Source organism: Dipodomys merriami, unplaced genomic scaffold (assembly GCF_024711535.1).
Source record: "Dipodomys merriami isolate MVZ:Mamm:240054 unplaced genomic scaffold, mDipMer1.0.p SCAF_6, whole genome shotgun sequence".
Classification (NCBI taxonomy): Eukaryota; Metazoa; Chordata; class Mammalia; order Rodentia; family Heteromyidae; genus Dipodomys; species Dipodomys merriami.
In genome coordinates this window covers 2037566-2062919 of record NW_027206179.1, presented here as the reverse complement: position 1 = coordinate 2062919, position 25354 = coordinate 2037566, and the positions used below count along the sequence as shown (strand labels likewise).

General features: G+C 44.0%; 2 protein-coding genes and 1 pseudogene across 4 annotated transcripts; 1 reads left to right on the top strand and 2 right to left on the bottom strand.

Annotated features, from left to right (window-relative positions):
- The first annotated feature begins 2516 nt into the window (after positions 1 to 2516).
- Positions 2517 to 4868, top strand: LOC138813611 (olfactory receptor 7D11-like; annotated as a pseudogene).
- A 3715-nt stretch (positions 4869 to 8583) lies between these two features.
- Positions 8584 to 9522, bottom strand: LOC138813423 (olfactory receptor 7D4-like). The gene has a single exon (XM_070001847.1). It carries the CDS (start codon positions 9520 to 9522, stop codon positions 8584 to 8586), a length of 939 nt encoding a protein of 312 aa, XP_069857948.1.
- Positions 9523 to 17127: 7605 nt separating this feature from the next.
- Znf699 (zinc finger protein 699) lies at positions 17128 to 24171 on the bottom strand. Of its 3 annotated transcripts, none has more exons than XM_070002337.1 (6): positions 23856 to 24171; positions 23305 to 23356; positions 22801 to 22927; positions 19902 to 20012; positions 19359 to 19539; positions 17128 to 18797 (listed from the first exon to the last, which is right to left on the bottom strand). In XM_070002337.1, the coding sequence occupies exons 2-6, from the start codon at positions 23335 to 23337 to the stop codon at positions 17351 to 17353; spliced, it is 1899 nt and encodes a 632-aa protein (XP_069858438.1). In that variant the 5' UTR covers positions 23338 to 23356; positions 23856 to 24171; the 3' UTR covers positions 17128 to 17350. The 3 variants fall into 3 exon arrangements, with proteins under 3 accessions (XP_069858438.1, XP_069858439.1, XP_069858440.1); XM_070002338.1 differs by having other exon boundaries at positions 23305 to 23350; XM_070002339.1 differs by lacking the exons at positions 22801 to 22927; positions 23856 to 24171 and having other exon boundaries at positions 23305 to 23349.
- Between the last annotated feature and the right edge of the window lie 1183 nt (positions 24172 to 25354).

Sequence of the window (25354 nt, the reverse complement as noted above, 5' to 3'; positions counted from 1 at the left end):
CACGATCTTCAGATCTCAGCCTCCTGAGTAGCTAAGATTACAGGCATGAGCTATCAGTGCCCAGCTCAAGAATTAAATTTCTTTTTTTTTTCAGGTAAGGGGTAGGTTTATTCAGTAGACCTGATGGGACCAGGCAAGGTTGGCACTCTGCGTGGCTGGGAAAGGCCTGGGAAAGAGAGAGAAAAGAGCTAGAAAAGAGCAGAGAGAGCTAGAAAAAAAGCATTTGGGAAAGAGAGAGCTAGGAAAGAACAGAGCTGGGAAAGAGAAGAGAAGGAAAGAGCTGAGAAAGAGCTAGAAAAGAGCAGAGAGAGGGCTTCTAGGCCTGGGCTAGGCCTTATCTAGGGTATGGGCGGAGAAAGGTGTGGCCACATCAAATTCAGATGAGACCTCAGCAGATGCAGATGTGACCTCTTCCAGGTGTGCCAGTTGCCTAGGTAACACAGGTACTGGTGGAGACTTTGCTGCGAGGAGGGTGGAGTCTGCTAGCCATCCAGGAGAAGACCTTACATTCCAGCTTTTTAATAATCATGAAATAGGGCACAGATTCTCTCTGGCTACTTCCTGCTGACAAGGGGCATCGACAACAGGGGCAAAAGGCTGGAATTTGGTCCCCTCCCAGAGAAGGCAGTGAGCAGCAGCTGTCCCTTGGTGGCATGAGTCCTTAGATGAAGTCCGGAGAAGTCTCATGAGGCATTGAGGGGCTGGAAAAAATACTAGAGAGCAAATAAATGGCAAGAGGAAGGACTTGGGGCTGAAAATGTTGGTAGAAATGTCCCTAGCTACTTCTGAAATCTGGCAACTAAGTAGAGAAGTCAGGTGACAAAGGCAAGAATATAAATTCCTGTTGTTAATAGGTAGACAAGTATAGACATTGGATGGGCAGGCTTCTACTGACCTCCTGGCTCTAGTTAATTTTGAAAGGGCAAGCACAAAGTAGCTGATGTGACATCATCTCCTCTTACTCCTCTCCATGTTCCCTTGTTCCCCAGACTGGCTGAGTCTAGGTGCTCATTGCTGGGATGGCTTGTCCCAGTTGGTATTCAAGGAGGTTTGAACTCAAGGCCTGGGCACTGTCCCTGAGCACTTCTGCTCAAAGCCAGCACTGAACCACTTTGAGTTATAGTACCACTTGCAGTGTTTGGCTGGTTAGAGATGAGAGTCTTGAGCCATGCTTCCAGCCTGGCTCTTTGCAGGTTAGTTGGGAGATGGACTCTTAGGAATTTTTTGGCCCGGGCTGGCTTTGAACTTCAATCTTTGCCACAAAAGCCCTTTATTATTTCCAATTAAAGCAGCAAGGAGATCAAGTAGAATAAGTAGAGTTTACCTGGTTCTTATTAAGAATTGCCAACAAATATTCTGAAATGACAAAACCCATTGTATGTGAGAATCTTAGCACAGATATGCCCAATATTTTAGAGTCATGTAGTCAGTAGTAGAATACACAAACCAAAACAAAAAAGGCAAAATTCAAATCCTAAAATTTTGACAATGCTTAGACATCTTTGCTAACAAAGCACATCAGACAGTTGGGCCTCAGTTACTAGGGCCTGTGAAAAGAGCAAATTGTTAGCAAGGCACTTTAGAATAGATGGATGGAGTAGTAAGATTGGTGGAAGGTTAAGGGTGAGATGGGGCCAAACCCTTAACCCACCATGTGGCCAAGATGGCGAATTCAAGATGGTGAATTTCTGAAAAAATGCAAAGAAACCTTGAACAAATAGATCAAGCCTACATTGGCTTGCCTTTGAGAGGGAACCTAGAGGGGGGGTCCCCGGGACCCAGCCTGTATCGCACTCTTCAGGGCACAAGCCAAAATGTAGAAAAGAGAAAGGGAGAGATAGGGAAAGTTGGACATGACTGGCAGAGAGAGAGCAAAGAGAGCCTGAAAGTAAACAGACTTCTGACCATTTACCATTGCAGTGGCAAAAACTGTCTACATCTGAGAATGGCATAAAATTAGGCTCTCTGGCTTTCCAGGTAGCGCAGGAGGCATTTCAAAGGGGTTTCATGGCTCAGGCATGACTCGCAGCACCCCATTAAATGTGTAGGAGAGTCAGTCTGGTGAGTGAAGGAGAGCTGACCAGGCAGAAGCGGCGTGCCGACTTCCCCCAGAGCCCTCTAGAGAGAAATGGCCAAGCCCCCAAAGCCAAGCATCTTCGGCTTCAGAGGTGACCGGCCTTTCAGCTAAAGGCCGTAGGAGCTCTCTGGTGTGGCGCCACATCTGGACAGAGACTGAGCAACAGAGAGCCGTAGTAGAGAAGTGGTGAGGACGTGGATGTGAAGGCCAGCAATGGTATTGATGTGCTGTGTCCACAGCAGACAGACCGGTTCGCAAAAGGCCATCAGAACTGTGGATATTCCTCAGAGCAAAAAGGGAAAAACAAACCAAAAAAAAGGAAAAAATAAAAATAAAACGAGAGAAATCCCACCTATCCTGACTTTAAGCCCTTCCCAGGTTTACACTGCACCATTTATGTTAGGTTTTTAAAAAGAGGTAGCCGAGTAAGAACTGCACCATGCACGTGGTATTCAGGTAAGGGGTAGGTTTATTCAGTAGACCTGCTGGGACCAGGCAAGGTTGGCACTCCACGTGGTTGGGAAAGGCCTGGGAAAGAGAGAGAGCTGGAAAGAGAGAGAAAAGAGCTAGAAAAGAGCAGAGAGAGCTAGAAAAAGAGTGTCTGGGAAAGGTGGGAAAGAGAGAGCTAGGAAAGAGAACAGATCTGGGAAAGAGAAGAGAAGGAAAGAGCTGAGAAAGAGCTAGAAAAGAGCAGAGAGAGCAAGAATTAAATTTCTAAATCAGTGTCCTTTATGTGACTTAGGAGATAGAAAGATCGATAGAGGGGCTGGGAAGGTGGTTCAGTGGTAGAGCGCTTGCCTTGCATGCATGAGGCCCTGGGTTCAATTCCTCAGCACCACATAAGCAAAAAGAAAAAAGCCAGAAGTGGCTCTGTGGCTCAAGTGGTAGAGCGCTAGCCTTGAGCTGAAGAGCTGAGGGACAGTGCCCAGGCCCAGAGTTCAGGCCCCAGGACCAGACCCAAAAAAAAAAGAAAGAAAGAAAGAGAGAGAGAGAGAGAGAGAGAGAGAGAGAGAGAGAGAGAGAGAGAGAGAGAGAGAGAGAGAGAGAGAGAGAGAGAGAGAAAGAAAGAAAGAAAGAAAGAAAGAAAGAAAGAAAGAAAGAAAGAAAGAAAGAAAGAAAGAAAGAAAGAGATGCTTTATTTATCATAAAAGTGAATAGTAATAATGATGGTGATAGTAATAGTAATAATAAATAGCTATCATTTATTGATACTTCTACTCCACTGAAACACATTTGAAATCTAAAAATGGTTTCTGTAATAACTATATTTATAGAGAAAAAATACTTCCCTGGCAAGTATCACATCAGGAAATAGAGATTGTTTCCACTGAAAATCAATACTACATTACTATTGCACAGCTGATAGGATTAAAAAATATGGAAGTTATCAAACAGGACACAGGAAATCACCTCCGATATTCTACAAGAGCCATAAGAAAATTAACATATCAATAAATTTCAAGATGGAAATCAAAGCCAAGCTCTGTGGATCGCACCTGTAATCCTAGCTACTCAAGAGGCTGAGATCTGAAGACCATAGTTCGAAGCTAGTTTGGGCTGGAAAAGAGCCACCAAACAGCCAAAAGTGGAGATGCAGCTAAGTGGTAGAGAACTAGCTTTAAGCCAAAAAGCTTAGAGGTAGCACCCAGGCCCTGAGTTCAAGCCTCAGGACAAGCACCAGAAATACAAAGACATCAAAAAGTTACTGAATATAAAACAGGAGAAACTTACCCAAATATTATCACCTTAAAGTGACTTGAGTCACTCTCGGCTGTGCAGGTCAACCCCACGGGAAGCAGTGGCATTGGTAGGGGTGACCACCTGAGCTCCCAGTGGATGTTGATTGAATTTTGGCTTGTTTTCCCCTAAGGATAACAGCCAGGGCTCTGACAGCACAATACCACACAGGGGAATCACAATTCCTCCTCCTGGGCCTCTTAGATATCCCTGAACTCCAACCCATCCTCTTTGGGCTGTTCCTGTCCATGTACCTGATCACTGTGCTTGGAAATCTGCTCATCATCCTGGCCATCACCTATGACCCTCACCTCCATAACCCCATGTACTTCTTCCTCTCCAACCTGACCTTTGTGGACATCTGCTTCACCTCCACCACCGTCCCAAGATGCTGGTGAACATCCAGACACAGAGGAAGGACATCTCCTACCCAGAGTACCTCACTCAGATGTATTTCTTATTGGATGATTTCCTATTGACCATGATGGCCTTGGACCGCTTTGTGGCCATTTGTCACCCATTGAGCTATGCAGTCATCATGAACCTTCACTTCTGTGGCCTCCTGGTCCTCGTGTCTCGGATCATCATGTTCTGTGTCATTATGCTCCATGTCCTTGATGATTCAACTGACCTTCTCCATGGGCACCAAGATCCATTTCTTCTATGAATTGGTTCAGCTTCTCAGGGTATCTAGCTCTGATACTCTGATCAACACTATCTGTCTGTATGTGTTGACTGCCCTGATTTGTGTATTTCCTGCCACTGTCAGATTCTCTCCTCTTTAATGAAGATGTCCTCCATAGTTAGCAAGCACAAAGCCTTCTCCACCTGTGGTTCTCACGTCTGTGTGGTCTTCTTGTCCTACGGGACAGGATTTGGGGTGTACCTCTCCTCAGCCATGACTCATTCACCCCAAGAAAGATCTGTGGCCTCGGTTGTGTACACAGTGGTCACCCTTATGCTGAACCCCTTCATCTACAGCCTGAGGAACAAGGATGTGAAGAGGGCCCTAGGGAGACTCAACAGAATCATCTCGTCCAAAATGGATTCCTGACCACAAAGTTAAGTGGGCACTACAACCCCTAAGGAAAATTCTGTGAGTTCTCCTATCCTGGTTCGGTGTGTGTGTGTGTGTGTGTGTGTGTGTGTGTGTGTGTGTGTGTGTGTGTGTGTGTGTGTGTGTGTGTGTGTGTGTGTGTGTGTAAACTAAGGGCACTTTTCTGTCATAGATCTTTTTCACTCAAGACAGGCACTCTACCACTTTAGAAACACCTGTACTTCTGGATTTTTGCTGGTTAACTGGAGATAAGCAGCTCTCAGAATTGTTTTGCCCTGATGACTTTGAACTGTGATCCTCAGGTCTCAGCCTCTTGAGTAGCTAGGATTGCAGATGTGAGCCACTGGTTTTCTGGCTATCTTGGCTTTTTTACTTCGTAAAGGTCATGTTTCTTTGTTTTTATTTTTTTTTAGTTCCCAAAGCACATATTACTCTTCTTGGATATGTGTATTTGTTTCTCTCCAATCACTTCCTCCATCACTCCTTTGAAACTCTTCTTCCCTGTAGACTGACTTTAAGGTTCTACTCTGGATCAGCTTTGTTCAGGTTTTCTGTAGACTTCTAATTGACATTTAGAACACTTTTTTCCATCAACAATGCTGATATGGTTTTCTCCTAAATCATCTTCTTGAATGATAGAGTCCTGTGACTTAAAATGGTTAATATCTTGGATCCACACACGTGTCAAAAGGAAACACCTTACCCAGTCAAGACTGTTGCTTGTTGTACATCTACAACACTTGTTCATCTGAAAAGCTGGTAAAATGCCAGCCTTGAGTGAAAAAGCTTAAGGACAGTGCCCAGGCCCTGAATTCAAGGACCCACAAAGAAGAGAGAGACAGAGATATAGAGACAGAGACAGAAAGGAAAAATATTGAAATCCATTGCTCTGTTTATTAAGATGGCATAAAGAAGGGAGCAAGGGGAAGGATAAAGAGAGTAGCAGAGGGTATAAATCTGATAAACATAGTGTGTGTGAAATTACATGGTAAAACCTCTATGCACTTTAAAAAATGAGAAACAGGGGCTGGGTGCTGGTGGCTCATGCTTGTAACCTTAGCTACTCAGGAGGCTGAGATCTGAGGATCACGAGTTGAAGCCAGCCTGGACAGAAAAGTCCCTGTGAGACTCTTATCTCCAATTAACCACCAAAAATTGGAAGTGGTGCTGTAGCTCAAGGTGGTAGAGCACTAGCCTTGAGCAAAAGAGCTCAGGGATAGTGCCCATGCCCTGAGTTCAAGCCCCATGACAGATACAAAAAAAAAAGAGAGAAAGAGAGACAGGGATGTATCTCAAGTCCTGTGGGGGAGGGGCATGAGTGAAAGGAGGGAGGGAAAATGGACAAGGAGAAAGGGATGAGTACTACCAAAATGCTTTGCATCAATGGAACAACAAAACCTCCAGAATTGTTTTAAGAAGAAGGGAGGGGAGAGAGAGCAATAGAGAGGGTGAATCTAATCAAGGTATATTATAAGCAAATCATATGTGAAAGAAACCTACTACATACTAACTTTCAAAAAGACTTACAAAAAGACAAACCTTGCTGGGCACTGGTGGCTCACACCTATAATCCCAGGTACTCAGGAGGCTGAGATCTGAGAATCCAAACCAGTCGGGGCAGGAAAGTCCATGAGACTCTTATCTCCAATTAACCATCAAAAAAGGTGGGAGTTGAGCTGTGGCTTAAGTGGTAGTGTGTTAGCCTTGAGCAAAAAAAAAAAAAACCCACCTGGACAATGCCCAAGTACTAAGTTCAAGCCCCAGGACTGGAACCAAAAAAAAAAAAAATGACAGTGAGACCAAAGGAGGGAACACAAAAGCACAATACCTCTGTGCATCTGATCATATGAAATAATATTTATCAAAATGAGGCCCAGGAATGGATAAAAGGTATTTTTTTCTTCATTGCTGTTTTTGTTTTCTTGTATTTTTGTCCTGTTTATCTGTCTTTGCAAGGGTAAGGGGGAACAGAAATGGAGGGACAAAAGGTAAACAAATACAGCAGTGGTACTTTATGAAAAATGAACTATATAACTTGTGGGTGGGGACAGGAAGGAAAACCTGGGAAACAGCCAGGGAAGGGGTGACATTGTCCAAAAAGAAATGAACTCTTTACCTGGCTTATGTAACTGTAACCCCTCTGTACATCACCTTTATGATAGCAATTTAAAAAATAAAAAAAGAAGAAAAGGAAAGAAAATTTTAAATGTAGCTTCTGTGTTAAACCAGAGAAAAACTAAAGTAAATCATGGCTCATAACTGTATGTTCATAAATGGTTGCTTCCTCTTAAACCCATTTTTAATTACTTAATAAAGATATCAGGGGGGCTGGGAAGGTGGCTCAGTGGTAGAGCGCTTGCCTTGCATGCATGAGGCCCTGGGTTCGATTCCTCAGCACCACATAAGAAAAAAGAAAAAAGCTGGAAGTGGCACTGTGGCTCAAGTGGTAGAGCGCTAGCCTTGAGCTGAAGAGCTGAGGGACAGCGCCCAGGCCCAGAGTTCAGGCCCCACGACTGGACCCAAATAAATAAATAAATAAATAAATAAATAAATAAATAAATAAATCAGGTTAATTTTGAGTAGTTTGTGATTCCTAAGCTATCAACTTTTAATTATGTGTTAAAAATCTCTAACCCTCTTTTGTTTTACTTCTTATTTTATTTTATTTTTTGAGAAGTTCAGTTCTTTTTTGGTAAGAATGAGATCCTTTATTTTGGAGAGAATTTCCTGAAAGTTTAAGCAAAAAAAAAAGTCAACCCTGGAATGGTGAAGTGTCAACAGTCAATAAATAAATGGATCTTTCCATTTTTTAAAGACTAATTTGGGGTGGTTTCACTTTTTTATTTTCATTTTGACATCTATTAATTGTACAAATCAATGGGTTGCTGAGATACTTCTGCACACATATACATCAAATATCTTGATCATGTCCATCTTCCCTTTTCTTACCCATGGTCCTGCTCCCACATCTCCATCTCTGTCCAGCACCCTTCCTGGTCCCTAAAATTCCATCCTAATCTTTCTCCCTTCACCCTCCTCAGTATCTAGTGTCTAGTATTCCATTCTGTACATCTACAAGATTAACTGACTGGCTTCCATACATAGAACAATACGGGGCATGTGTCTGGTGCCTGGCTTACCACGCAACAGAGTGTTCTCCAGTTCCAACCACACTGCTGCCTCTAACAGAATTTCCTTTTGAATAACTCAGTGATCTTCTATTTTTCCCATCTTCTCCTGTTTCCAGATATTTGAGAGAATTGAATCTTCTGCTTATAGTTTCAGATTGTGATGCTCAGAAGAACTTCACACTCTTTTCTATCTATCCCCTGTACAATTCCAATGGTTGAGGTGGGGTTATGTGATGTGTTCTTATCACACGACAATGACAACTTCTGGTTCTCAACTTTTGTGGAGGCAGCATGGTGGACAGCAGTTGTCTTGGAAACTGTTCTTACATCAGAAATGGTTAGCAATGACTTCCTTTCTACAATAATAACTGTGATGTCACATGGATGAAAAGGGGAAGTTGGACTGACAATAACAGAAAGGTGGACACAAAAGGTTGACAGAAAGTATTCACAGGGTAATTTTGATCGAGGACAGAAAACCAAAGAGAGGCAAAGAGTACAAGGTTTAGAGGCAGACTTTACTTTCCCACTGTCCGTCCTCTGCTCACAGCTTGAGAAATCCAGGCCCAAAGAATCATACATCAGTAGACACACAGCATTCTACCAAGAAGCTTCCACAAGGCTGTCTTAATGTCCCTGTTCCTCAGGCTGTAGATGAAGGGGTTCAGCATGGGGGTCACCACTGTGTACATCACCGAGGCCACTATGCCCTTCTGGGAAGAGGGTGAAGTACCGGTGCTGAGATAGACACCAAGCCCTGTCCCGTAGAATAAAGAAACCACAGAGAGATGGGAACCACAGGTAGAAAAGGCTTTGTATTTTCCATCTGCTGAAGGGATTCTCATGATGGTGGAGACAATTTGGACATAGGAGTAAAGGATTCCTGACAAAGGAACAAAGCCAAGGAGGCTGGTCACTATATAGAGCAGGATGTGATTGATCAGGGTGTTGGAGCAAGCCAGCATCAGGGCCTGAGCAAGTTCACAATAAAAATGTCGAATGACCCAATTGGTGCAGAAAGACAGACGCAGCATCAACAGACTCTGGATCAGAGAATAGGACAAGCTGATGAACCAGGACACAAGAACCAACAGACCACACAGTTGGGGGTTCATGATGGTTGGGTAGTAGAGAGGATGACAGATGGCCACAAACCTGTCATAAGCCATCACAGTCAGGAGAAAGGTGTCCAGGCCTCCAAAAACCATGAAAAAATACATCTGGGTAATACAGCCTGCATAACTGATGGATTTAGTCTGCGTCTGGAGGTTCACCAGCATCTTGGGGACAGTGGTGGAGGTGAAGCCGATGTCAGCCAAGGAGAGGATGGAGAGGAAGAAGTACATGGGGATATGGAGGTGGGGGTCAGAGCTGACAGCCAGGACGATGAGCAAATTTCCAAGCACAGTGATCAGGTACATGGACAGGAACAGCCCAAAGAGCATTGGCTGATCCTGTGCATCTTGGGAAAATCCCAGGAGTAAGAATTCTACCACCTTGGTCTGATTTCCTGGTTTCATGTTGACCTATCAGCTGGACAATTAGACGAAGAGAAAGAACATGAAATAGACACCACATCTGGGTTCTTTTCTTATTATTATTTCTTGAGGTGAAAGATCAGACACACAACACAATATGATAAAACTTAGGAAACCTGCATTCTGCTGTTAATTATAGGGAAGAGGTCCTGATGCTAAGCAATCCATATCCATTGGTCTGGGGGCATGGTGTGGGGTGTCCTCTATTCCTTCATGCCTATTTTAGAATCACCAACACAAGTTAAGCAAGTCTTGAGACCTTAAGAATATTTTGGGTTTTTTGCCCGTCCTAGGGCTTGAACTCAGGGCCTGGGCACTGTCCCTGAGCTTCTTTTTGGCTCAAGGTTAGCACTCTATCACTTGAGCCATAGCACCACTTCTGGCTTTTTCTGTTTGTGTGGTACTGAGGAATCAAACCCAGGGCTTCATGCATGTTAGGCACTCTACCACTAAACCTCATTCCCAGCCCTAAACCTTAAGGATAAAATCACCCACATTTGCTCTATCACACATGAATGTAAGGAAAGGTCTGAGTCTTCCTGGTCTAGGGCAGAACTCAGTCTCAGAAGAGAGTCAGATGACCATGTCTAAACAATAAGAAAATTTGAGAGCAGCGAAAATATATGAATAAACTACAGCAGGATGGACAGGATGTAGGTTTACGTCCCAAAGGAAAGAAAGAATGGAGTGGGAGAAACAGAGAAAGGAAGGAAAGAAGTGGGCAAGGATGGAAAGAGGAAGAGAAAAGGAAGGGAGGGAGAAAGTGAGGGAGGTAAAAGGAAGAAAGAAAGGGAGAGATGAAGGAGGGAAGGAAAAGAGGGAGGAAAGACAGAAGGAAGGAAGGGAGGGAGGGAGGGAGGGAAGGGAGGAAGGAAAGAAAGAGGGAAGGAAGGAAGGAAGAAAGGAAGGGAGAGATGAAGGAGGGAAGGAAAAGAGGGAGGAAGGATGGAAGGAAGGGAGGGAGGGAGGAAGGAAGGAAGGGAGAGATGAAGGAGGGAAGGAAAAGAGGGAGGAAAGACGAGAGGAAGGAAGGAATGGAGGGAGGGAAGGAGGAAGGAAGGAAGGAAGGGAGGGAGGGAGGGAGGGAGGGAGGGAGGGAGGAAGGAAGGAAGGAAGGGAGGAAGGAAGGAAGGAAGGAAGGAAAAGAGGAAAGAGAGAAGGAAGGATGGAAGGAAGGAGGGGGAAGGAAGGAAAAGAGGAAGTAAAGAGGGAGGGAGGGAGGAAAGGGAAGGAGGGAGGGAGGGAGGGGAGGAAGGGAGAAGAGAAAGGAAGGGTATTCACTCAAAACATACACCCCAAGTAAAAGCACACTATACAAAGAGAAGGTTAAATAACTAGTCCAGCATTCTACTTTTCCAGCTGTTATCCTCACGAGCAATTCATAAACTATAAACATCCCAGGCCTTCCCCGGCCCTGTGCTTTACAACAGTCATCTTTCCACTCAAGCTAACCATCTCTGTTCCCTGTTTCCCTGCACACTTACTGGGCTATGCAGGCTTGGCAATGTGGACCACACATGGCCAACTCTTGGCTCTTGTTCTCTCATAGAGGATGAGTGATGAAGACAGATCTGTGCCCCAAAGGAGCAGAGAGAAAGAGTCAGTCCTGGTATCCAAGACCCAGCTGCTTTCACCTGGGCGAAGGCATGAGAGTCTTAAGCCTGGCACTTGAGGGCCTTGGTGACTTGAAGTTAACAAGCTGTTGATTGTGCCCTGAGGGGTGAGGGTTCTATGCTCTCAGAAGCTAATTAAACAAATTGGTCAAGAATGTGTTCATTCCCTGAGCAGTGGGGTTTCTCAAGGGCAGGAATGACAGAGAAAGATACTCTATTCTTGGATTGCCTCTTGGAGAAAGTGTCCACATTTTCTTTTACTGTTTGTTTTTGGGTTTTTTTTTTTTTTTTTTTGGTTGGTCGTGGGGCCTGAACTCTGGGCCTGAGCACTGTCCCTCAGCTCTTCAGCTCAAGGTGAGCACTCTACCACTTGAGCCTCAGCTCCACTTCCAGCTTTTTCTGCTTATGTGGTGCTGAGAAATCGACCCCAGGGCCACATGCATGAAAGGCAAGCACTTTACCACTGAGCCACCTTCCCAGTCCCAAGTGTCCACATTTTCTGACCACCACTAATCATAGAGAAGAGAATGGCTTTTAAAAGTGTAAAATGAACTATAAGGTTAAAAGTAGTCAAGCCAGAGCCGGGTGTGGGTGGCTCATGCCTGTAATCCTAGCTACTCAGGAGGCTGAGATCTGAGGATCACAGTTCAAAGCCAGCCCAGGCAGGACCTCTGTGAGACTCTTATCTTCAATAAATGACTCAGAAAACTGGAAGTGGCGCTGTAGCTCAAGCAATAGAGCACTCGCCTTGAGCTGAAGAGCTGAGGGACAGCGCCCAGGCCCAAGGTTCAAGCCCCATGACCAACCAAAAAAAAAAAAAGTCAAGCCAAATATTAGTGGCTCACATCTGTAATTGTAGCTACTCAGGAGGCTGAGATCTGAAGATCATCGTTCAAAGCTAGCATGAGCAGACAAGTCTTTGAGTTTCTTATCTTACATTAAGTAGCAAAAAGCCAGAACTGTAACTGTGGCTCAAGTGATAGAACACCAGACCTGAGCCAAAAAACAAAAAGCTAAATAAGAGCTTCAGAACTACCAAAAGAAAAATTTTTTTAAACTTAAAAAGAGAAACTATATAAACTAGCTACTCCACAGACTATATAATCACCAAAAAGCAGAACTGAAAGTGTGGCCCAGGTGAAAAGCAAGATGCTATCTCAAAAATTAGTGTCAAAAAATTAATAATAAAGGAGCTAGGTGTTGGTGGTTCACATTTATAATCCCAGCTACTCAGAAGGCTGTGATCTGAGGACTGCAGTTCAAAGCCAGCCCCAGGAAGGAAAATCCATGAGACACTTATCTGCAACCAACCACTAGAAAACCAGAAGTGGCACTGTGGCTCAAGTGGTAGAGCACTAGCTTTGAGCAGAAGCTCAGGGACAGCTCCCAGGCCCTGAGTTCAAGCCCCACATCTAATATGGAGGGGCTCAGCTCTAGAGCACATATCTACTAAACACAATGCCCTGAGTTCAAACCCCAGTGCCAAAGACGTTTTAAAGCTGAGCAAGGTGGTACTTTCTTACTCGGGAAGCATTGGGAAAGAATAATTATATCACTTCCAGTATGCTTTAGACCTTGCAAGTGAAGTGAGTTTCTTGTAGGCAACAAATGTTGGGGTTTTGTTACTTAATCCAACCTTCCAATCTGCCTTCTGGTTGAAAATTTTAGGCCACTAACATTCACTTATTAAAAAGTATGTAATAATTGCTGCCATTTTTTTTATTTTTTGTGAGGCTTCTTTCCTACTCCTTGTCTAATAAAATCTCCTTTCCCATTTTTTATAGCTGCATTTATCCTGGGCACAGGATTCTATTAAGTGACTTCTGCAGAGCTGGCTCATGGGTGTACACTATTTCACTTTTATTGTGGCAGTTCTTAAATTTTCTTCAATTATAAAAGATAGCTTTGCTTAATAATCTAAGTTGGCATTTTTTTTCTTTCAGGTTTAACATACATTATCCCCTGCCCTCTTTGTGTTTAGAATTTCTGTGGAGAAATCTATTACTCTGGCAGATTGGAGCTTTTCTCTTATAGCTTTCAATAGCCTGCTCTTATTCTGTAATGTTTTAACTATGGCACAAGATTCTGTGTACTTAATATATAACTACAATATGACACAGGGAGGTACTTCTGTGGACTTCTCTGAATAGAGTATTTAAAGCCTTCTGAGTTAATATGGCCATCTCTTAAGATTTAATTTTCTAGTATTTTACCAAATATTTTCTATACTTTTATAGCTAGCACATCTTCTATGTCCGTGGTCCATAGTTTTGGTCTGCTAAATGTTATCCAAAGACATCTTCAATGTTTCATGTCAATCTGAGTGTTCTACCTTGTCTTCCCTCTAAAAAAAAAATCTATCTTCAACTATTCCTTTATATTGGTGAGGCTTTCAGCTGAGCTTTTCATTTTCACAACTTCTAGATGTCTATATTTTTTAATTCTTTTTTCATATTTTGCAGTTTTATTTCACTCATTTATTCATTTTGTCTTTTCCGAGATTTCATTCAGGAATTTATTCCTGGCCTCTTTGCTGACCATTCTTATAACCCATTTGAATTTTGGGGGAATTCAAACTTTTCGATGATTCTATCATGTTATTTTGGAATGGTTCTTTTGGAAGTATTGTGTTGCCTTGGGTGTTTTTTCATATTTCTTGTGTTGTGTTGGAATTTGCACAGCTGAGGCCACGTTCTTGGTTGGAAGCTTTAATTACCTGTCCTCTTTCACGTGAAGTATTACCAATGCTTAGACATGTTTCTCAGTGGTTTAAACTTTTCAGCTGCCCATGGTGTCTACAGACTTTCTGACTTGTAATTACTCATTATAATTAGAACTCAACAAAAAGAAATAAAAATAAAAAGATGCTCACTATAGCTCTCTTGAGTAGCTACCATCTTTCTCCATAGTTAGCCTGCCATGCAGGAATAGTCACTGTCACACAAAACCTCCACACTGGGACTAAGGCTTATGGGAAATTCTAGTCACCAGACCCATTTGGTTTACCTCATGTTTATAACTTGTTTCCTCTACCCACTGGGAAGCCAGGGTTAGAGATGTGGACTTTTCCTACTCTTTACTGTTGCCTTTCTTTTTCTGGGTATTTATCAGCCATTTCATGATTCCTCTCTTCAGATATCTTTTTTCATTCATAAAGTCATAGTGTCTAAACCACCTGACTCCTTTCTTCAGAAGTTTAATTCCTTGTGTGATGTTAAAACAATACATATACATCATGATAGAGGAAATCACAAGATAAATAGCTCATTAATATGATACAGAGGTGAATTTCTGAACTCATCGAGAGCTGGGGTGTGGGAGATGTGGCTCATAGTCAGAGCATCTGCAAGGCCCCTAGTTTAGAACCCCAGCACTTCAAAACATAAATACATTTCTTGGGCTGGGAAGGTGGCTCAGGGGTAGAGTGCTTGCCCTGCATGCATGAGGCCCTGGATTCAATTCTTCAGTACCACATAAGCAGAAAAAGCTGGAAGTGGCACTGTGGCTCAAGTGGTAGAGTACTAGCCTTGAGCAAAAGAAATTCAGGGACAGTGCCCTGAGTTCAAGCCCCAGGACTGGCAAAAATTTCTAAATCCAGGAAAATGGAAAGGCCAATATACCATGTCCCATGTGGTCTACTTCAAGAAAGAAATTATCATCTGAAAATTAAATAATATGAAGTTTACCAACACATGAAGAAACCAGGACTTTTTCAAGACTTTGATACATACAAAAAAAGCATTGGAGAAAACTCAATATCCCATGTTAAAAAGCAAAAATAAAGCTGGGCACAGGTGGCTCACGCCTGTAATCCTAGCTATTCAGGAGGCTGATATCTGAGGATTGAAGTTCAAAGCCAGCCAGGGTAGGAATGTCCAGACTCATCTCCAATAAACCACAGAATACCGGCAGTGGCGCTTGCCTTAAGCTGAAGAGCTGAGGGACAGTGCCGAGGCCCAGAGTTCAAGCCCACAACAGACAAAACAAAAACAAACAAAAAAAATCCAGGAGTAAAACAGAATTCCCTTCATAAAGGTCATCTATCAAAAACAGGTGGGGAATTATAATTAATTGTGATACTGAACATATTTCCTAAGGAACAAAGTAAAGATGTACCTTAGTGACTTCTACATTTAAAAAAAAAAAAAAACAGGTGAGAAAAGTAAAGGATAAAACTTGGAAATTAGGTAAGATATTCCTCTATTGGTATGTCATGAATATAAAGAAAACACCAAATCATAAACTAAATGAATTAATGTCACTACCTATAAGGTTAATGTACAAAGACAATATTATAATTTATGTAAGAATAGAAAAAAATTACAAAGCAAAATATACTGTGGTCAGAAATAAGCAATGATATTTAAGACCTCTAAAATTAAGATGACCTAGGAAGACGGACACTGTAGCATGTTGTTGAAAGACACAATATTGTAAAGAACCAGGTGCTAGTGGCTCATGTCTGTGATGCTTGCTATTCTCAGGAAGCTGAGATCTCAGGATTGAGGTGCAAAACCAGCCTGGGCAGGGCAATCCATGAGACTTTTAATCTCCAATACCAACACACACACACACACACACACACACACACACACACACACACACACACACACACACACACACACACACACACACACACACACACACACACACACACACACACACACACACACACACACACACACACACACACACACAGCTTCAGGAAAATGAGCTCAACACTGGTGCCCACCAGACCCCATGTGTCTGTCTACCAGGACCATGAGTCTACCTACCACACAGAGAATGGGGTTCTTCCTTCAAGCCTTCCAAACACTGCACAAACCTAGCCAATTTTAACTGAGAACTGGAGAAAGACATTAACCTAGGAAATGTAGTCCCTAGCCATACCAAAGTTAGCATTGTTGACATGTTGTTTAAATTTAAACTCAAAAAATATTGAGAGCTCTGGCATGAAGAACAAAGAGTAAAACATGACATCAAATGAGACCATCCTCCCGCAAGATCTCTATAGGACTTACTACTTCTTGGCAAAACTACTTATTACACATGAAAAGCTTTTGATAGTAAAAACTGCTCTTTTCAAAAACAGTAGCTTCTCTTTAGTAAACAAGAGGGAAGGAAAGGAAAATATTGGGTACCCTATTTCCAATACCTGCCCAAAAGACTTTCAAAAATTTAGCAATTAAAACTAAGTGTCCATAACATATTGGCCATATACCTAGGAGAAAAATTAGACTTAGAAGCCAAGTTACCTTCAGTACTGAAGACTGAACCAAGGGCCTTAACCACACCAGGCAAGCACTCTCCTACTGAGCTTATATATCTCCAGCCTTAGAAACCAACTAGGAAACAAAAAGGTTGCCAGGCACTGGTGGCTCGCACCTGTAATCCTAGCTATTCAGGAGACTGAGATCCGAGGATCATGGTTCAAAGCCAGCCCAGGCAGGGAAGTCCATGAGACATCACCAATTAACCCAATTAACCACCAGAAGCAAAACAGAAGTGGTGCTATGGCTCAAAGTGGTAGAGTGCTAGCCTTGAGCAAAAGAGCTCAGGGACAGAACCTAGGCCCTGAGTTCAAGCCCCATGACCCACAAAAAAAGAAAAAAAAAAAGGCTCTCCAGTTTACATATGAAAATGCATCTCAGCCAAACACAGTGGCCATGTATGTAATCCTACTTACTTCAGAGTCTACAGGCAGGAGGTTCACTTGAGTCCAGCAGTTGGAGGCCAACCTGGGCATATTTTGTTCCCCTCAAAAAAAAAAGGTGTGTGTGTGTGTGTGTGTGTGTGTGCGTGTGTGTGTGTGTCTATATGTGTATATCCATGCTTATGTTTATGAGCACGTACAACACCAGAGTCCAGAAGACTTCTGTAATGAAAAGAATTTATATTTGAGCCAAAATAAATGCACCTATTAAATGCGCCTATAGTTGAAAAGATTTGTCTCTCTCATTAGAAAGAAAAACAGTGAGCCAGCAGTTCCTCTTTAATGGTGAGGTACAGACCTAGTATAAACAAATGGTGACAGTCTGGAGCTATTTACCAGTTTCTCTCACATATCCTCAGGTCTTCAAAAGGAGGCACAGGAATCTCCTACTTTGTCCTATTTATGAGGTGTCTTCACAGTATGAGACTTCTGAAGTTACCCCAAGATTAGAAAAAGCCTTGCTCACATGCCATATTCTTTACATTTATGTGTTTTCTCGAGTATGAATTTTCAAATGTCTTCGAAAATAGGCTGGGCAAATAAAGGCTTTCCCACATTCCTTACATTCATATGGCTTCTCTCCAGTGTGGCTTCTCACATGCCGTCGGAATGATGAGGGACAGCTGAAGGCCCTCCCACACTCCAGACATTCAAAGGGTTTTTCCCCAGTGTGCATCCTTGCATGGACGGTGAGATAAGAAGAGTGTCGAAATGTCTTCCCACACTCCTTGCATTCATATGGCTTTTCTCCAGTGTGTGTTCTCATGTGGATGCTAAGGGCTGAGAAGTAAATGAAGGCTTTTCCACATTTCTGACATTCGTATGGCTTTTCTCCCGTGTGAGTTCGTCTGTGGACTGTTAGATGGGACGAACTAATAAAGGTTTTCCCACACTCTGTACATTCATAAGGCTTCTCTCCGCTGTGAGTTCTTAAGTGTTCAGTGAGGGATGAGGAACGACTAAAGGCCTTCCCACATTCCTTACATTCATACTGTACCTTCCCCATGTGGTCCCGCACATGCGCCTTATAGGATGAGGGACAACTGAAAGCCTTCCCACAATCCTTACACTCAGATGGCTTCTCTCTACTCTGATTTTTCACATGTGTGTTCAGAGACGTGGGAAGGTAAAAGGCTTTTCCACATTCAAAACATTCATACGGCTTTTCCCCAGTGTGTTTTCTCATATGGATACTTAAGGAGGAGGGACAATTGTAGGCTTTCCCACATTCCTTACATTTATACGGCTTCTCTCCAGTGTGGACTCGCGCATGGACAGTGAGCTTTGAGGACTCGCTGAAGGCCTTCCCACACTCCTTGCATTCATAAGGCTTCTCCCCAGTGTGGATTCTGATGTGAATGATGAGGTGGGAGGAGGAACTGAAGGCTTTCCCACACTCCTTACATTCATAGGGCTTATCCCCACTATGGATTCTTTTGTGTTTGGAGAGCGATGAGGAGCAACTGAAGGCTTTCCCACACTCCTTACATTCATAAGGCTTCTCTCCATTGTGGATCCTTTTATGTTCTGTGAGGTACGAAAAGCTACTGAAAGCATGCCCACATTCCTCACATTCATAGTTGCCTTTGTCACTGTGAATCTTCATATGGGCCCTAAAAAGTGAGGAACAGCTGAAGGTTCTGGAACATTCTTGACACTCATAAGGCTTCTCCTCAGTGGGAGTTTTCAGATGTTTCTTAAAACAAGCAAGGAAGTGGAAGCCTTTGCCACACTCCTTGCACTGATAAGGCTTGCTCCCAGCATGGGACCTGAGGTGATTCTTGAGGGACGAATGGAACGTGAAGGCCCTGCCACACTGGTGACACCTGTATGATGACACCTCAGCCATCCTGTCCAGCACACTGACATTTGCACTTGGTGTGTGCTGATTTTCTTCATTACATTCATAGACACTCTCCAACACATGACTTCTAAAAATTAAAGACAGATTATTATTAATAATAATGCATTTTTAGTGCATATGTTTTCAACCCTGTCACTTTAGAAGGTACCAGATATCACAGAAGGCTCCATCCCAGCCAATTACTATCACCATGTTTCTGAATCAGGAGGTATTTCTTGGTAATTGTTTCCAACAGAAGTATGTGTCAAACATTCAATATCTGTCTTCTTTGCAGAAAAATAAAGATCTACACAAAATACTAAATTAATACATTTTTGTCTGAAACTTTTATACACAGCTATTTCTAATACTGAAGACTTTTTTTGTGTATGTGCGCCAGTCTTGGGGCTTGAACTCAGAGCCTGAGTGCTGTACCTTAACTTTATTGTTCAAGGGTTGGCATTCTACCACTTGAGGCACAGCTCTACTTCCAGCTTTTTGGTGAGGCTCTGTGAGATCTACCAACTGCAGTCCTCAGATCTCAAACTCCTAAGTGGCTAGGAGTACAGCCACTAGTACCCAACTTAATCTGAAGCTATTGGATCCTTTTTTCCTGAGGCACTACTTTCTTTTATATAAAGGCACTAACCTCAGAAGTGTCTCCTGGCTTTTGTTCTGACAATCACTATCTTGGGATCCCCAGTTTTCCTGTGAAGCAGAGGACCAGGAATCCTTCCTTTTCAGTCCTACTATTTCCTGTTCTTTGGATAGCTTCTCTACCTCAGTAGCTTGAAGAACTAATTCATCAGTTTTAAGTTGAGTCTCAAAACCTGAAAAAAGGGAAGATGCCAATGAGCAAAGGACCAGGCTGTTAGGAACAGGCACAGGCACAACGGTGAGAAGGAATTTGTTTAGGAGAGACCTGACACACCAACAAAAGCAGGACACGACTCATAGAGCAGAACAGGAAGGTACTGAACTAAGTGCACATTCCAAACACTGACTTAGAAAGAGAAATGTGGAGGTCTTTGCAAAGAACAGGGGAAGTACAAGAAAACTGACAAAAAGTTAAACTGCAATCTGACATGTCTATGGAATACCAGCCCTCCTCAGATAAAGCCAAATTTTATAGTTTTGTTTCCATTTGATTTGTTTTCCCCCAACCAGGACAGTTTCTCCCCAGAATTCTTGCCTTCATGGTCCTCCAGAGGACAGGTGTCCTGGATAAGTCCCCTTTTCATGGACTGCAGGTCCTCCTCCTGCTCCCATTGAGAGATCAGACAGGGAGTCCATAGAGAGTACCCTGTACAACAGCAAATGAGAGAAACAATGAGGAACCACAAACATTTCCACTAAGTCACCAGGTTGAAATACTGCCCTTCTCTGGGAGAGAATGAAGGAAGGGGTGACACTGTCCAAAAAGAAATGTACTCACTACCTGACTTAGGAAATGGTAGCCTCTCTGTACAATATCTTTATAATAACAATTTTAAAATGAAAAAGAAACACTGATCCTCTAAATCTCTAAAATGAGCAAGTATAAGTTTAACTGAAACAAAATGGGGGAGAGGAGAGAAGGAGAAAAGAGAAGAGAAAGAAGGGAAGGAAGGAACAACTAAAGGTAGGAAGGAAAAGAGAAGGAGGGATGAAGGGATGGAGAGAGGGAAGGAAGAATGGAGGAATGGAACAATGAACTGAACCTTGGTGCCATTCCAGGACATCCCAGAACCAGGACATCAATAGGAAGGAAAGGAGGAGTGAGGTCATGGTGAGGGAGTGTAGAAGTTCCAAGAGCACTGTGTACTATATATATCACAATGACACCTCCTTATATTAAAATTTTATGGTAATTCAAAAAAGAAGAAGAAGCCAGGCACTGGTGGCTCTCGCCTGTAATCCCAGCTACTCAGGAGGCTGAGATCTGAAGATTTTGGTTCAAAGCCAGCCTAGGCAATAAAGTCTGACAGACTCTTATCTCCAATTGACCAGCAAAAAGCCAGAAGTGGACCCAAAAACCAAAACAAAAATTCCAGAAAGTAGAGCTGTGACTCTAAGCAAAAAAAATTCAGAGCCAGTATCCAGGCCCTGAATTCAAACTCCATAACAGACAAAATAAACAAATAAATAAATACTGGGAAAACTAGATAGCCATTGAAAACTGACCTCTTTTCTCATCCTGTGTAAAAATCAATTCAAAATGATGAAAGATCTTACTGTAAGACCTCACACAAACTTCTACTAATGGAAATCACAAAAGAAATGGTTCACTATACTGGCACAGGCAATGATTTCCTAAAGAGGACTTTAGGAGAAATAGAGCAAGAATTGAGAAACAGACCAGGTGTGGTGGTTCCATTCATGCCTGTAATCTCAGTTACCTGAAAGGCTGAGATTGTTAGCAATATAGATCAAGGCCAGCCACACCACAATAAGTAAATTGGGTGTGATGACACATGCCTGTAATCCCAGCTACACAGTAGGCACAGGTAGGAGAATGACCCAAGGCTAACCCAGGCAAAAGCATAGGACCTCATCCAAAAAATGACTAAGGTAAAAAGGACATTAAGTATGACTCAAGTGGTAGAGTGCCTGCCTAGCAAACATGAGGCCCTGAGTTCAAACTCTAGCTCTGGAAGAAAATTAAAAAAGAACTGACAAGTAGAGTTACATCACATTTAAAAGGAAGTAACAGAGTAAAGAGACAACTTACAGAATGGGAGAAAATCTCTGAGGCATTATCCACAAACGAAAGATTTTCTTTTCTTTTTCTTTTTTTTTTTTTGCCAGTCTTGGGGCTTGAACTCAGGGCCTGGGCACTGTTCCTGAGCTGCTTTTGCTCAGGCTAATACCATGTTTTTATGCTCCAAGTCCCTACAGGGGATGGGATGCCTTTCCATGCTGCACTGTGAGATACACCCAACTTATTTAACTGGAGGTATGTTCCTGGTGGTCTTGGGGAGAGGGCACTCACAGCAGCAAAACCCTCAAACTACCTTTCTGTGCCCCACAGTATTCCCTGAATACCCACACTTAATATATCCCTGGAGGTTCTCAACACTAAAAAGAACAAAGTTCGGGCTGGGAAGGTGGCTCAGTGGTAAAGCGCTTGCCTTGCATGAGGCCCTGGGTTCGATTCCTCAGCACCACATAAGCAGAAAAAAAAAGCTGGAAGTGGAGCTGTGGCTCAAGTGGTAGAGCGCTACCCTTGAGCTGAAGAGCTGAGGGACAGCGCCCAGGCCCAAAGTTCAGGCCCCATGACCAGACCAAAAAAAAAGAACAAGTTCAAGGCATAAATGTTCATTATCACGAAGCCTCTATACAGATAGAACCAATCTGTGTGGGCTCAATGACCAGAACATTCCCATTATGATTTAGATATGCTGTTGTCTGCCAGGAAGACCAATGTGTGGAAGGCTTCGTTCTCACCCAGTGCATTGATGTTCAGGATTGGGGCTTTAGGGAAGTGACTAATCAAGATACTCTGACCTCACCAATCTATTGATGGAGTCCTAATACAGTTTAGGAGGAACAGCCTATAAGGGAGGAGGGCAGTCAGTGGGCATGGCCTCCAAGGCAACATCAACATCCTATCCCTGGTCCCTTTCTCTCTCTGGTCCTAGCTTTCCATGAGATCTGCACTATGCTATCCAGCAGGATCTTCTGCCTTACCACTGGTCCAAAACCAAGGGAACCAAGCCACCACAGGCTGAAAGCACTGGAACTGGGAGCCAAAACAAATCTTTCCTCCTTTAAGTTGGTTGTCTCAGGTATTTTGGGGGGGAAGGAGTCCAATCGTGGGGCCTGAACTCTGGGCCTGGGCGCTGTCCCTCAGCTCTTCAGCTCAAGGCTAGTGCTCTACCACTTGAGCCACAGTGCCACTTCCAGCTTTTTTCTTTTTGCTTATGTGGTATTGAGGAATCGAACCCAGGGCCTCATGCATGCAAGGCAAGCGCTCTACCACTGAGCCACCTTCCCAGCCCTTTGTCTTAGATATTTTGGAACACTCTCACACCTCAGCCCAAATTCAAGATCTGGATTGGTAGTAAGGTAAAATTGTAAACCACTACATAGAAGAAAGCTGCCATTCTTACCTAGGGCAGCCAGGTTCCAGAAGGTTTCCAGCATCACAGCTTGATAGAGTTTCCTCTGAGCAAGATCTAGCAGAACCCACTCCTCCTGGGTAAACTCCACAGCCACATCCTCAAAGGTCACTGAGTCCTACAAGACCCCACACATTCTGCTCAGCAAGTCACAATCTTCCATGTGGGCAAGAGGATAGAGAAGGCCACCAGCAAGGGTAACTGAGAAGCAATTCAAAAAGGCCAGGGCCTGCCATATCTCCACTCTGACTCAGCCAGCAGATCTCATTTTCTTTCTACCCTCCTCATAACCCCCCACACACAATAAAATATTTGTTTATATACTCGTTATGGGTGCTTTACTACTAGAATGACAGTTTCCTTGCAACAAAACTCTTAAGACCTACAAAGCCTAAAATATTTGCTGTGTGATCCAAAGCACAGATTGCTAAAACGTGCAATTCACAAACTGGACAGAGGGAGAAATCTTTAGGAAAATTATTGCCTTCCACTCACCTTTATCATAATTCTCTTTAATTCAGCAGTCATTCTTTATTCCTCTCTGTACCTTCAGGAAAAGAAGTAAGCTATTGATATGTCACAGGTAATGTAGATGCTGACATGAGAATACAGACCTGCTCTCAATTTCCACATTCAGAACTCCAGATGTGTGTTATGACCGACAACTCCCCTCACTGGTCTTACAGAAGCAGCAAACTTGTCTCCTCCTAGCGCTAGAAAAATAAGGGTCTGCTCCTTACTGGCCACACAGAAGCAGCTGAGCAACACTGTGTAAGTAAATTAACACATGGCCCATCATAATTGGTCATGGTAACAAAAAGGTTTCAAATGGACCAAGCAGTGGCTACAAGCACAAATATGTTGTTTCTAATCCAGAAAAGTGCTGATTTATTCATATCCTAAGCTTCTCAGGCTTCACTTCAAACAGCTGCTACTTCTGCACCGCCCCACCCCCACCCCCGCCCCAGCCGCGGGAGGAAGGGGAGAAGAGGGGAAGGGGAAGGAAGAGGAGGGAGGGCAGGGGAGGGGAGGAGGACACAGCTCACCTGAAACGTGGTGGGGACAGGCGGGTCTGGCCCTGTCCCCCGAAGGCCCGGGAGGGCCGCGGTGGCTGTAGGCACAGAGCAGAGGACCCGTGTGGGGACTGGGGAAATTCTTCCCGCCGGCGTGCGAGTCACCGCGGCGGCTGGACGCAGTCAGGCGACACCGCGGCTGCGCGAGGCCCGGGAACCGCCCCAGCCCGGGCTCTCGGTTTCCGGCAGCCCCAGCCCTGGATGCCGGGGCGCGCCGGGTCGATTGTTAACTGAGGGCACAAGTTTACCCCACAACCCGGCGGGGGGCGTGAGGGGACGCGGCGACCTCGGCAGCGGTTGCGTCGCGCAGGCGCGTTCACGCGCCGCGGCTTCCCCGTTTTGTACCGCCCTCGCGTGGGCGTGGTTTCTAGGGGGCGTGGCCCTTGGCTGGGCGGGGCAATGGCGGGGCAGATGGAAGTCTGGCTTGGACCAACAGTCCGAAACGGTACTTTGGGCCGAAGTTGAGATGGCGCATAGAAGAACCACACGTACGGGTCACGCCGTGGCAGGACCAGGTGAATGTGGAGCTTCTTGTTCGGCCTCTGGAGTGAGGCTGAGGCGAGGTATGGCTCTAGAGACGTGGATTTTCAATGTTCCCCTTGAGGAAGGGGCGGAGATTGGTTGAACGTCATGGGGGGGGCTGGAATCCAGGGGCGGGGCTTATGTGAGATAATAGATTAAGATTCTCAATTGGCATTCTCACTGCACAGAGCGCTGTCCTTAGAACACTCCTACAACTCTAAACCCAACCCATCTGTAAGATACACTATCCATTCAGTCCTTCAGACTTTGATGGCTGCTATAGGAATGTTATTCATAACTAAGTCCTTTACCTGGAAACGGAAACTAATAGCTGTCAGTTCATTATTTTCAACTTCAACACTTTCTGGTTTTTTTCCTTGTTCTAATATTCATAGCTGATTTTTCTCACTTTGTCCAGCACTTCCTCAATGATAAGTCAGAAACAAATTATGGCCGGGCGCTGGTGGCTCACGCCTGTAATCCTAGCTACTCAGGAGGCTGAGATCTGAGGATCTCGGTTCAAAGCCAGCCCGGGCAGGAAAGACCGCGAGACTCCTATCTCCAATAAACCACCAGAAAACCGGAAGTGGCGCTGTAGCTCAAGTGGTAGAGCGCTCGCCTTGAGCTGAAGAGCTGAGGGACAGCGCCCAGGCCCAGAGTTCAAGCCCCATGACCGACCAAAAAAAAAAAAAAAAAAAAGAAACAAATTATGAGAACAGAAGAGGAGCCTGCCTAGGCAATCAGGGCCAAGGCCCCCTTCCCATAAAGGTTCTGCACCCCTCACCTGCCTTGCGCAGTCATGGGCTCTTAGTCATCGTTCCTATTAGACCTAACCCATGAACAATGGACAGACTGGACCCCAGAGGTGCATGCTGGAAGGGGTACGCAGTCAGAGGCCAAAAAAAAAAAATCCTATTTGAAAACTGAAGCAAAAAAAGTGGAACTGGATG

Coding starts and splice junctions, on each gene's coding strand:
- LOC138813423 (XM_070001847.1), bottom strand. CDS start 9,522: ATGAAACCAGGAAATCAGACCAAGGTGGTAGAATTCTTACTCCTGGGA.
- Znf699 (XM_070002337.1), bottom strand. CDS start 23,337: ATGACTGCTGAATTAAAGAGAATTATGATAAAG. Junction 20,013..22,800: donor CTGGAACCTGGCTGCCCTAG/GTAAGAATGGCA, acceptor GCTGTTGTACAG/GGTACTCTCTATGGACTCCC. Junction 18,798..19,358: donor AGCCAGGAGACACTTCTGAG/GTTAGTGCCTTT, acceptor TTTAATTTTTAG/AAGTCATGTGTTGGAGAGTG.